The sequence below is a fragment of the Chaetura pelagica genome, unplaced genomic scaffold (assembly GCF_000747805.2).
Source record: "Chaetura pelagica isolate M959 unplaced genomic scaffold, ChaPel_1.0 scaffold24, whole genome shotgun sequence".
Taxonomy (NCBI): Eukaryota; Metazoa; Chordata; class Aves; order Apodiformes; family Apodidae; genus Chaetura; species Chaetura pelagica.
The window spans coordinates 3,601,231-3,614,388 of NW_009953077.1; the positions used below are offsets into that span (position 1 = coordinate 3,601,231).

At 35.0% G+C, this 13,158-nt stretch overlaps 1 protein-coding gene across 1 annotated transcript in view; it reads left to right on the plus strand.

Moving 5' to 3' along the window:
- The first annotated feature begins 2,092 nt into the window (after positions 1–2,092).
- Positions 2,093–13,158, plus strand: part of CENPP (centromere protein P) — a 112,253-nt gene continuing 101,187 nt past the window's right edge. Inside the window, exons 1-5 of the mRNA XM_009996913.1 lie at positions 2,093–2,229; positions 3,005–3,162; positions 3,499–3,587; positions 5,432–5,520; positions 9,220–9,316. Coding sequence (XP_009995215.1) covers positions 2,093–2,229; positions 3,005–3,162; positions 3,499–3,587; positions 5,432–5,520; positions 9,220–9,316 — 570 coding nt within the window. The remainder of the gene's footprint in view (positions 2,230–3,004; positions 3,163–3,498; positions 3,588–5,431; positions 5,521–9,219; positions 9,317–13,158) is intronic.

Genomic DNA, 13,158 nt, shown 5'->3' on the forward strand with positions numbered 1-13,158 from the left:
CCGGTCTGGCAGCCCCGGGGCTTTTCCTGCCGCTGCCTGGCGGGACGTGGGGGCTGGAAGCAGAGCGGCGAAACGCAGGACCAGCCCCTCCGTCTCGCTGCCCCCAAACGCCCGGGTGCCCTTCTCAGGTGTTGCTGCGGCGTAAGAGCGAGTGGTGTGCGCGGGCAGGTACGTACAGGTGTGACATGTTTATCGTTAATGCAGGCATAGGTGCCCTTACGGTGAGGAGAAGTGATTGTCGTTAAAGTAATGCTTTATTAAAAGTGTGTACGGGTATTTTTTTCTGGAGATAATGCTCTTTGTAGTTACAACTGGTCTTTAAGTCTTCTGCAGTCTAGTAAAGCCACTTGGGTTAAAACAGCTGTCAGCAGTTTGTGTTCTGTTGTTGTTTTCAACAGAGCTAGTTGTTAGAACAGGAATTAGCAAACAATCTTGGGTGATGTTCTGGCTATTGTAGTGTTTTTATTTTTCCCAACTTACTCTTTGTTATGACTACAACGTTCTTCAGTGTGTCCGGTTGCAAAAAGCCTAATGGGGCGCATTAGGGGTTGGAGAACTTTTTTTTGTCCCCACCGATCTCGTCACACATCACGTAAGACTGATTTAAAATCTCAGAGGAAGTCAAAACTCGGTGCAATCTCATTGGTTCTTGTGTGTACTTTCTTTACTCACTAAATAAATTTTTAATGCAAAATGTTTCAAATGTTACTATGCAGATACAAGTTATTCACATGCTGTTTCTTATGAAATAAACCAGTAAAATCCTGTTTTTCTCGCAAACCCTTTTTCTTGAACTGTTCTAATACAGATTTTGCAGATACCATAGGGGTTGTTCAAAAAACAAACATGAAACTAGATGTATTTTATTTTTACTGGTTGAAAGCATTATTACTTGGATATGGAGCTGCACAGTGTTCTCCGCAGTCCTTTGAATATGTCACATCTAGGTTGAATGTCAGAAAATTGTTTTCTTTAAAATTGATTTAAATTTATTTCAAATTGGTTTTTTTTGAGACATGGTTTTCTGTGTTTCTTTACTGCTGTTTACTTGAAAGGCAGATCATGCTGTGGTGTGAGTAGGAACAGCTGTACTCTGTTTGACCAGGTGGATCATTAGGTGAATTGGTCAAAGCTGGATTTAATTCCTGTATTTGAATAGGGTTGCTTTCTGCCTGCAGAAGGGCTCGTTCTATTACAGCAAATGTAAAACAGCTGGGTACACTATCGGGTGAAATGATGATTAGTTAAAAAGATTCTTAAGTAAAGCCTTTGACTATGTTAGATTCTTGATTTCACTCACGGTTTTGGTGGCTATGCAGTGATCTGTGTCTTGAAATTAATTTAATAACTGCATTTGAACTCAGTTAAGTCTCTGAGGAACTAGTGAATCAAAACTGTGGTTTTTCAAAACATGTTATCTACTTTGGAGAAACCTTTTTTCAATCTAAAGTCAGAAACTTGTTCTTAGTCATATTCTTGCTGATGTCTAGTAGCTTTCTGAATACACTGGAAGTAGCATCTTTCCTGTTCATGATACTTATAGCAGAATGAGCTGCCGTGTTTCTTAGGAACCTTTGTTATGTTAACAAAACGGAAAAAGCAGCTCCTCTGCTCTTGCAGTGTCTGCTTGCAGACCAGAGTCTAAGTGGGCTTTCTAGATTTATGTAGGAGTTAGGTTGGTGATGGGGTATTGCAGTGCAAAGAGTGGAGTTTTACTGCAAGCCTAATTGTGATTTCATGTTGGTGACAGAATTCTTGTTGAATTTGGTTGCAAGGATCAAGGTTTGTTAATCTCCCATAGCAAACAGAAGTATTTGACATCCTGGAATTCTTTGTAGAGATATACATTATTGTACTTGTCAAAGCTACCTGGGATGTTTAAAACGTATATGTATCAATTCTTCAGTTTTTAAGAGTCACATTATACAAATGTTTCATTTTAACTAGGAGGATAGGAGAAACAGTGGCCTAACACTATACTTAGATTTCTTAAATCAGTTCCTTGGATAAAAATAATACATTTTGTAAATAGAAAAATTGTTTACCTAAGAAATGCACTTATTTTTTTATCTAGTAACGTTGATTCTGGGAAATGGACAACAGCATTTTTCAAGTTTATCAAGATGAAATCCAGTCATTGGAAGAAGAAATTAAAATGTTGACTGAAAAGTATGAAGACAGCCAACAAGAATCCACCTCTTTTTCTGAAGAGGAGATATTAATGTCAATGTATGCCTTTTTTCAAATGTTGGATTAATAGTGTTTCTTTGTCAAAATTGTTTAACATAAGCTTTTCCCTCTGTTAGGACTTTCCTTATGATATTCTTTACAGTACTGATTTTGTTTAAGACAAGGGCTATATGGTAAGAGATTACAAATAATATATGATCTCTTTTTACTGCCTTTTGTTGATAGATTGTGGGTTTTTAGGGGTTTTCTGATTGTTTTTTAAAAGACCACCGTTGTCAGAGCATGATATCAAGTGTGTTACTGTGCAGGCCCTGCAAAGCTGTTGACTACAAAGGTCATGTTTTCCATTATGCACTGTGAAACAGTTCAGTGCATATTTACTAAAAATAGTTGGGAACAGGGGACGTGCAGGTGTGACTAGTTATATGCTAAAGTATCTTCTTTATTTAACTGATGCTCTGGAGTAAATCTATACTCTGTAAATAACATAAGTAATTTAGATGACTAAAGGCATCACAGCTCATTTTTATTGTATGTTCATCAAAATGGATACTTGCATCTCAAGACTTCTAATAAAGACTGTGTCTACCTGGCAGTGAACATAAAGTATATATGTAAATTAGAGTAGTTTACTGTTCCTGATAATGTGATCCAAGTGAAATTTGAATCATTGAAAAGTGAGTCTGAAAATCATCAGATCATATTACAACTACCTTTTACTTAATGGCATTGCTGAACTGACATGACCAAACATGTTCTTATGTGTGGTTCTGTTTCCCTCTTGATTTATTTATTTTTTCTTTTTCAATTCTAGAAAATCATTCCAAAAAGAATTTCAGGCGGAACCTAAGGGACATGAATCTCCATCAGATCTGAAAGCACAACTTGAAACTCTAGAAACAGATATCTCATTTTTAATGAAACTTACGGGTATTCAGTTCACAAGTTATTCCAAGAAAACAATGGAGAAAAGTAAGCTTGTGTCTATTACTGATGCTATACTGAGCATACTGTTTAAAGTCATTACATTAGCAAATGTATGTTGTAGTTCTACTTTCAATGTTAACAGAAAGGCTAATATTTTCAGATGCCATAGACTTTTCTTTATTGACAAAATAGTTTCTGAGTCAATATGGTATTTTGCATAGTGGGAAAGTGAAAGCCTACCTTGAAGTTAGTTGTGTACTTTTGTTTAAATTGACTGCATTATTTATGTGGTGGATGCCATCAGTTGGTGCTTTAAATATGACTAATGGAAGAAATGCAATAATTGCTTAATAGAATTTTGTTGGCTTTATTTTATAACAGCTAAAAACAGAACAGTGCAGAAGCACAGATTATCAGGAAATTGCCACTCCGTGTCTTTTCAGTTGGAATTTCAGCTTCTTGAAATGCAGGTAAGGATCAATGTATGTTTAAAAACCAAAGCCAAGCAAACAACAAAAAACAAACTTTAAACAGACAAATGTCAATACTTCATTTTCCAGATGAAACCTTCAACTATTGCTTTGTCCTTTTGATTGTCTGAGTCTCTTTAATCTAAGCCTCAGTGGATTCTTCTCACTCAAACAGCTGGGCCCAATTTTTGCATTCCATTTGCATCCGAGGATAAATAGTTCTGAAGGTCAAGTTCAACATTCACTCACAAAATTCTCATGTCCTCCTGTAGTCAGATACCTTGTTCTGGAGACTGGAAAATTACAAACCTTACCTCTCAAGGTATCTGAGAGAGTTGAGGGAATACCAAAACACTACAAACTTGAACAATTGAGGTTTTTTTCTACTTTTGTTATATTTCTGTTCACTTGGCTTTTTCATCACATCACATGACTGCACAGAAGTTACACTAATGATTATGGATTTTATTGCAAAGGAAGCTCTTTCATAAGAATTTATTCCTAGCACAGACCTCAAAATGATGAGCAGTGGAAAGCAACTGCTACCCCAATTTGTAATAATATCTTTGACATCAGGAAATTTCCTTCTCAAGAAAACTTGTTTTTCAGGACTTGATAATATTAAAAACTGCCTTGCTATGTAAAGATGTCTTTCATCTTAAGAAAAGCCATATTAGAAATCTAGGAAATAAGTAGTCACATGGATTGTGTAATTGGAAACAGCAGTTCAGCTGAATGAGATTATTCTGCAGCCACTTAAGTCCATGCATGACTCAAAACTTGTGGTCCTGGTTGCCCATTTGCTTGTATAAAACTGCATTTAGCTTTGAGCGTGGCAGCAGCCTGCATCGGTCATACAGCTTGGTTAGGTTAGCGTTTATTTCTTACCTGTGTACTCCTGCAGGAGTATACTTCTAGTGTTAACGGAGCTCAGGTGAGTAACTGGATGTATTTATAGCTGCCCTGGTGCTGCTTAAATTTATTACACCACGAGATGGCAGCACTTGTCTACCTAATGGTTGTACTACTTCAGCGCAGGTGGCGTACACTAGAGAAGAGATGTATAGAATACCAAGTGTCTATATTGAAAAACATAAAACCAAACCCGAACACTTCAGTTGAATAAATTTAATTTTAAGTTACTTTTTTGCATGAATTTAAAAAAAAATAAGGGTACACGGCATCTGTGACTTACAATGTAAGATGCCATGTAGAAGATGTATCAATTTACCTTAACTTTAATTTATTTAATTTTAATTACATTAATTTAACTTTGAATTGCAAGCATTTTATGCTTTTCTAAGGTATGGGCTGTGGACATGGAAAATGTTAAATTAGTTAAGCAGACACCAATGAAGAGTACGGTTTTTAACCGTAATATATGGGTTTTGGCATATAGGCTGTAAAATAAAAAAAGGAAAACTAACAGAATTTTTTTTTAATATAAGGTTACATTATTATGGTTTTCAGATGAAACCTTATATTTGTGGTTTCTGGTATATTTGGCAGCTAGAGGTTGTGTTGGAAAACAGGAAGAATCTTGAAGTGGAAGTAACATCAAAGAAAGTAGATGATCCTGAATTATAAGTCTTCCTTTATACGTGTGTATTCTGCATACTGACTAGTTCTGGTATCATTCCAAAAGCCTTGTTATGTGGACAATACTGATAGTGTTGAAATGAAAGAAAACATCCACATATAGTTAAATAAATGGTCTTTTAAGGATTATAGTACTTAGCAGCATTTGCATTTATTTGTATGTGGCTTATATGCAAATGGTTGTTTTTTTTTTCTACTCACAAGAGAAAATTCTGAACTATTGTGTTGTTACTTCTCCAATGCAGAACAAAGAGAATGCGTGTGCTGTCGTTACTGATCTCAGCATTGTAATGGATTCTGGAGAAGATTCAGATGTGAGCAAGTTTGTGTCAAGGTAAGGTGGAGCTTTTTAGGGAAAATTGTCGTATGAGATATCTGATACTAAATGCAATACTGAGGTTTTAATGTAAATTGCTGGCAGCTTCTTTGGTAATGTACTGTTAGCCCCATGTCCTGGTTTGAGGACTTTTAATCAATAAAAGGAAATTTGGCTTCATCCAGGCTCAAACCAGGACATCCAACCTAAACTTTCCCAATCCCTTGTTTGTATAGTCTAGAGAAAAGATGAAATGCACATAATTTAAGGCCTGAAAGAACTATTACAAATCCATGTTAAACAGAAACAGGTTTTGGATTATCAAGCTTTCTAGCTGTTTGAAATTCTCTGGTTCAGAGAAAGATGTAACAAGGTAATCTCAGCTACTGCATTTTAATTTATGTAATCAACATAACTGTTAACTGTTACTCAGGTGAGCAGTGTGGGTGAGTAATGGCTGAAGTGTAGATCCAGAATCTGTCTCCACTACTTGCCCCTTTCCAATTGTCTGCTTAGCACTCCTCTTCTTTGCATCAGGGTTTTTCACTGGTATTTTAAAAACCAAAAGAATATAGTTTAAAAGCCTAGACAAGTGTATTTGTGCAATGGCTTAAGAAAAGGTGCATTCTACAACTTAAGCATATGACTGAATGCTATTTATTGATTTATTTTTTTTTTGAGAATGTCAGCTTCTTGTGCCACACTGGATGAATAATAATCCAATTATTCATCTGCTGTATTCCACTGTGAAATCTGCTAGCAAACTATTCTGAGAACAAAACTTAGTTATTACTGGGAAGTTGTGTTATTACTGTTTGTTAAGTGATTTCTGTTGTTTTACAGTAGTTTTTTTTAGACTTGGGGTGGGGGAGCAAATGATGGGTGAAAAGAAAGGTCTCTTAAGTTACCACACGCTTCATTAGTCAGTACTGAGAGCTGAATTTTTCATTTAGAGGCTTTAGAATTTTCATAAAAAGCTAGTAAAGCTAAATGGTATAATTGAGAATAGTAGCTGACTCCTCTCAAGAAGCAGGATTGAGAAGAGGAACTACCCTGTTTTTTAATGAGTGTTTTCTGACATCAGAAGTGTCTTGGGACTTAATAGTCATACTACAAAGGAATGCATTGAAGTAGTGGCAGACCTGACTTCATCTTGGCTAGAGCACTGCTGTCTTGTCCCTCTCTCTTCACTACCCTGGTCCTTTTCCACATTACACATTCATAAGTAAACAGAAGTTTTCATGAATGATATAAGATTAATTAAGGCTTCACTGTTAAAAAAAGCAGTTCTTTCTCCCTAGTGTCTATTTGCATGGAACATCTGTTGTCCTTGTGTCAGTGTATATACCCTTGAAGCCATGTGGCAGATAAGATCAATGTAGTCCTTTTGGTTGAAGACATAATTTGGGGAGGGGGAGAACCCAAACCTTCTCTTCCCCAACCCCTTCAAATTTTTTTTGTTTGATCTGTCCTGCAAAAATTGGTATTTGTTGCTGATCTAAGGCAGTAAATGTTGACAGTGTCTCTTTTAACACTGTTAGGTTGACTTAATCTGGTTCTGTGTTCTCCCTTTATGACTTACTTTCTCAGTATCCTTGTTCAGCTTTTTTTTGTTTCTTATTCCAAACCCTAATCCCTTCTCTTCATGTTTGGTTTTGATTTTTTTTTCAGACTAGCCCTTTATTCTTCAGCCCACCAGCTGCTCTTAAATCTTGATTCTTACCTCTTCCCTGCCTTTCCCTGTATTCTTGACCAGCTAAATCTGGTCTCCTTCTGTATTGCTCATTCTTTCAGCCTCCCTACCAGTTTGCTTCCCTCTTCTGCCTCTGTGGCCCAGTCTTGCCAAATCCATTGTCTAGCTCTGTTCTGTTTTCTCTGTTGGCCAGGATTTTTTATTCCTCAGTTTTCTAACTTTTTTTGGCTTTATTTTTCATAATACATGATAGAAAACAGTCTTTAGTAGCTCCAGAGTTAAACCTTGGCATTCGCTTGTAATTCCAAAGCCTGTCTTGCTTTGAAAGAAAGAGAGGAATGCTAGAACACTTGAGCAACATGTTTTTAAAATAAGCAAAATTCAGCAATTTATTTTCAACCAGGTACTGCTGCAATATATAATTATTTTTAAGATATGCATACCATTCCTTAAATATGTTACAATAGTAAAATACATATGAAAATGGAATCACAATAGTCTTCTATTGTTGGATTTTACTTGAGTAATTTTTGCACCAATTATCACGTAATGATTTGTTAGTGTTGAGGACTAGAATGTTTATGAAAAATCTTGTTTGCAGTCTCTTTTTCCTTTTTTCTTGATGTACCTTTAATTGTTTAGTTAAATCTTGCATAGATTTCTTAAACAGGAGTAGTTTTTAGACATTTTGAAAATGACTCCTGCTTTTTACTAATTAGAATTTGTAAGTCAGTGAAGAATTTATGAAATATCTGGACTATATTGAACACTGCATAAGCTAGGTACTTTGGAAGTGAGGGTAGGCATGAATTCTTCCTGTGTAATTTTCTTATTTTGTATACTAATGGGAGAAGTCTTGCATAGTGCAGTGAGTTAAAATAGATTTCCTCTCAAAGGAGCCTTAAATTCTTTCTTCTTTACCTTTGTGTTTTATTGATGTTATTTTGTGAACTGGAGGAAGGGCATGTGGCTTTAACTTGATACATAGTTACTCTCTGCCGAATGTTTTTGCTTTTTTTGGATGACTTCTGTGTTACATGGATGTTTGCTTTGGAGATGGGTGTTTTCTGCTCTATCCCTCTCTCTTGTCTGCTACATTGCCTAAAGATGAATCTGAGATGGGAGGGAAAAAGGAAATAAAAACAAACAGAGGCTTTAGTAAAGCATATTGCAATAGGTATAGAATCATGTTTACTAGACAGTGAGATGTGGGTGGTCATTACTGAATCTGTTTTTACTAAAATAAGTGTAGATTTTTTATATGTACAGTTATGACTTGTGGTTCTTTGTCTGGAACAAAGAGATAATCAGCTATTGTAAATCAGTATGTGTCTACGTTCTTCCAGAAACTCAGTTTTGCCTGTGCTGCCAACATTTTTTAATCTTAGCCTGATATTCTTGGCAGCTGTGACTATTGTCATAACTTCCTTTAATTATGCTGTTCTTTCCAGGCTAGATAAAACTTGCTTGGATTTTCTTTTACATTTTCAATATCTGAATGAACATCATGCATTTTTTCCAGTTCATATTAATGTGACTTGTTAAGGGTTGCTGTTCCTGTATATTAAGTAGACCTGAACTGGATTGTTCTCCCTTGAATGGCTAAAGTGACTTGGTAATATTCTGTTAATAGTCTCAAGTTTCTGCTTTCATCTGTTCTGAAAATCCAAAAAGAGTACCTAATCTCAAGCAGAAATGATGTTAAAAGTCAAATTTACATGTGTAATTTAGAATTTTTCTAGCAATTTTATTTTGTCAGACAAATTTGTGAAATAAGAGAATGTACCAGCACCAGTGTTTGATGCATTGCAACTTCTCTTATGTGCAAAGTCATTACTACCTTGTAGTCTGAAAAATAATGGTGATATCTCTGTCCAAGTGCATTGTGTGTCAGTTTGATGTTTTGCTATCCTATTAAGCAGGAGTAATAACATCTACATATCAAGAGTAGCTTTTATTGTCAAAGCTGTACTTTTCCTGATGTGCAGCCTCATGTTTGAGTTAATATATATCTCTTTTTGTAGCATTGAAGAACATGGAAATCTTCTAACATTTTTCAGAAGCCTTTCATCTTATGCTGAGTGGTTTGAGCATCGCAGATGCACCTTCCTGCATTTCAAGGTAGTGTCTATCAAACCTCTTATATATCAGTACTATATTTTTATTCTTTAAGTAGTTGATTAAGAAAAAGCAATGAAGGTGAAATTAACACTCTTTAGCAGAGTATGGGAATCTTTATTTTGTGCATTGTGGTGAAGAGAATATTACCTAAAGATTTTTGTGTGGTGTTCAATGGGCAATACCCTTGCTTGATATTTGTCTAGATTTTTAGCATCCTATTATTGTGTTACTCTTGTGGGAAAAATAAGAATATCTGTGCTTTTTTTTGTGGGGAAGTTAGACATTTTTTTTTGTTGATATTACCTTTCATTTTGAAAAAAAAAGGGGGGTGGGGCGAAGAAAGAAATTAAAATAATATTTGTAGTCTTTGGCATTAAAATGTTAGTCCTGAAGGACTGGTTTGTTCTTCTGAAAATGTGGCAGCATGTGTTTGGGCAACAGGACTTCCAGTTCTGAAATCTTTTACTTGAATGGCAATTGAACAGTTCCTCGCTCTTAACTCAAAGTAATTGAAGCTACTTTTAAATTACCAGTATTTGGATTGTTTGCTTTGTACTGGTCTTATGATAAACAACTATTCCTTGGAGTATAAAAATATCCTTGAAGATAAACAACTGTCCCTTACCTCTTACAGACACAGAACTAAATGTGATGGTTAATGTTCGAGGAGGATGTGTAGCTGCTTAAATGTGTGTGGGTTTTTAGTTTAGTTTTATTTAGCTCAAGCTTTTACTGTCATTAAACTTAGAATCATCTTGGCTGTTCAACTGTAGTATGAGGTGGGAAGTGGTTTTTTCCTATATTTTTGAATCTTTTAGAATGTTCAGAGTTCTGTGCTAGATTAATCATTTTCTATTATTAATTAGTCAACCAGATTAAAGAAAAAGTACTGATTTCTGATCATGTTTAAAAAAAACCCAAACCTATCCTCAGCTGAGTTGTAAAACTGATCTTGCCTAATCTTATTGTATAAGGATTTTTCTTTCATTTCTCCAAAGAGAAGGTAGAACATAGTGCTTTTATGGCTTTGTGGTGTGGTGACTTCACTTAATGCTTTCTCATCCTTAGATCAGCTTCATAACTGCAGTTGCTTTGTTTTCCAGGACAGTGATTCACCACACTGTTGTAAATATTCCTTGTTTTAAAAAGCAGTGCAAAAATAAAAAATAGAAAGGAGATGGCTCTGGAGATTATTTTTAAAGTGTTCTGTGTATCTTAAGCAGTTTTCAAGTCATAAGCCTTTTCTGCTTACAATACTCCCTGGTGGTGTTCTTTTGCTTGGTTTAATCTACAACATGTATGTGTCACATGTGCAATCAAGACTTGAGCATAACCATTACTGCCCTCTGATGCTCCTCTGTTCTGCTGGGAAAGAATCTACAAAGTAGTGTTCTAATTACATTTTGAAGGGGTGAGTGAAGTGTCCAAGGCTTTTGTATGGCAGGTCTTGCTACATCGCCACATTAAATATTATATCTGAAAAATGGGTTTACATAGGCAAGTAATTTTCTGATCTAGATGGATCCTTAGTCTGCTGTGAGGCTGAACAACTGAAGCTTGTTGGCATTTCTGGAAGAGCAGATTGTTGAAGCTGATGATACACAAAAGAAATATTCGAATTTTATTGGAAATACAGAACAGAAATGAGTGATAAGAAGTAAACAAAATGGTGTACATTCAGCTTCGTAGTAGTACTGGTCACACAAATAGGCAAGAAATCCTGTATACTGAAGCCCTTCTCATTTAATGTTTTGAGTTAATTGGCTATGAATAGGAAAAGTAAAATATATAATTTATTGCCTGCATGAGGCATTCTGAAGGTACCAGTTGTCTCTTTTGATTTCCTTACAAAATATTAAGTGTTACTGTTGATAGTTAGTACTTTTTCAAAACTATATACAACATTTTAATGTCAAAATAATGTGGCAGTGATTATGTCTTAGAATTGCTTACACATGTTTATAGATTACATAAATGAGCAGGTATTTGTGTATACACAATTGTTTTCATAGGAAGAGTTATAGTGATATTTACTGATCCTATTAATACTCGAAAGAGCTTTAATTAGTAAAATGCTGTGTGATGAGAATGAGACCACTGTTTTGTAATTTTATTACACTTGCACTTCTAGCTTTATTTTCTCTATCTTGGGTATTTATCAAAAGTGGGATGACAGAATTGGTGGCTTTTATTTTTTTCCCAGTATAAATTTGGCTTGAAGTTGGAATGTATTTTTATGTGCTTTCAGGTTATTTTTTACTTCTTGCTGAAAACGTGAATATCAAAGTTTTATGACTTACATGGGAAAATTATTCTTATTTGTTTTACTTAATTTGTTCCCAGTTGCATTAAAACAATGGAATTTCTTCCTTGGGTAATCGGTTCAGGGCAAAAATACCTTTGTTCTGCATGTCATAATTGCATCCTCTTTGTAGCAAGATGAGCCCACAGACGATGCTTGACACAGGTACTTAAAAAGTGACAAAAAGTAACTTGGGTCTCAACACTCTTAGTGACAGAGCATCAGTATGTTCAGAATTAAGTGTGCACTTAATTCCCCATAGCACAAGCACTAACAAATCAAGACTTAGCTAAATAAGATAAACAAAACTAATACAAAATATCTTGTAAAATCAGTATTCTAGGTGTAGTGATACATCATCATGCATTTGATGCTTAACTATTTCTACAAATTAGGAATCTATACTATCTTTGAAATTAGTACAAAGTTGATCTGCTGATAGTAACTAGCACACTTCTGGCATTCATTAATCTGAAAAACTTACACCTGTGGTAGGTATGAGGGAAAGACTGAAAATGAAATGTCAGAAATGCATAGTTATGTAATTAAAAACATTGTGTCATGTATCTTATGTCTAGTTTTAGGTGAACTGACTTCTGAGGCCTTGCACATCAGTGTGTTTTTAATATACTGCATAGTTTAAAGTAATTGAGTGACTTGATGTTAGTTTAATTTTCTTGAAGCTAACACTATTTTTAGATTATAGAATCAACTTGCCAGTTTAAAGATTTGATTTTTCCCTAATGAGAGAAAGTATTGTTGTACAAGGGTACTTCAGTTTCTCTGCACTGACTTCTAGCTGAAATTCTATTTATTACAGGTAGAAATAGCTTTACTGTTAATTGTATTGTCACATTTCTTTGTCAAGAAAAAGAACTGGAACAAGGGGCTTGGTCTACATAAACTGTTAAGAACAAAGATACCTGGAGTCATACTATGCCGTATTTGGACCATTGTATTAAAATGGGAAGCTGACGTAACAAAAATTACTCCTGTTAGTAGAGCTGAGAAGAATTTATGCATTTCAATTAAAAATACCTCATGTAACAATGAAATACACACGCTCTCAGATTATTTTGAATGCAAAGTAGTGGAAGTATGTTTAACACATCTTTGAAAAGTTCAACTTGCTATGTTTTTGGTACACAAATCCTGTATAGGAATTATTCTCATTTGCCAGAAATGAAAGTTTTTAAGGAAGCTTTAATGAAGTTAAACTTTGAGAAATTCTCTTTCTAAACATAACTTTCTTCTGTATGCAGCTTCCTCCAATACCCTCTTGAAGGTCAGCTGAAAAAGTTTTATTTCAGACTAAAAAAGTGGGATTAAGACAGATTGAATTTTTCTTGTCACTTGCTCCAAGAATACTTTGCATTTATCTGAAATTACCGTGTGGTGATTGTTCTGGCTACTGGTAAAGAATGTAAACACAGTTACTTGTGTGATCTTTAGCTACACACAAAGGTGGTGAAATAAAAGTTGAGAAGATGTGTGTGTGCGTACATGTATTTTTACACTTTCATTAACAGAAAAAAATCTG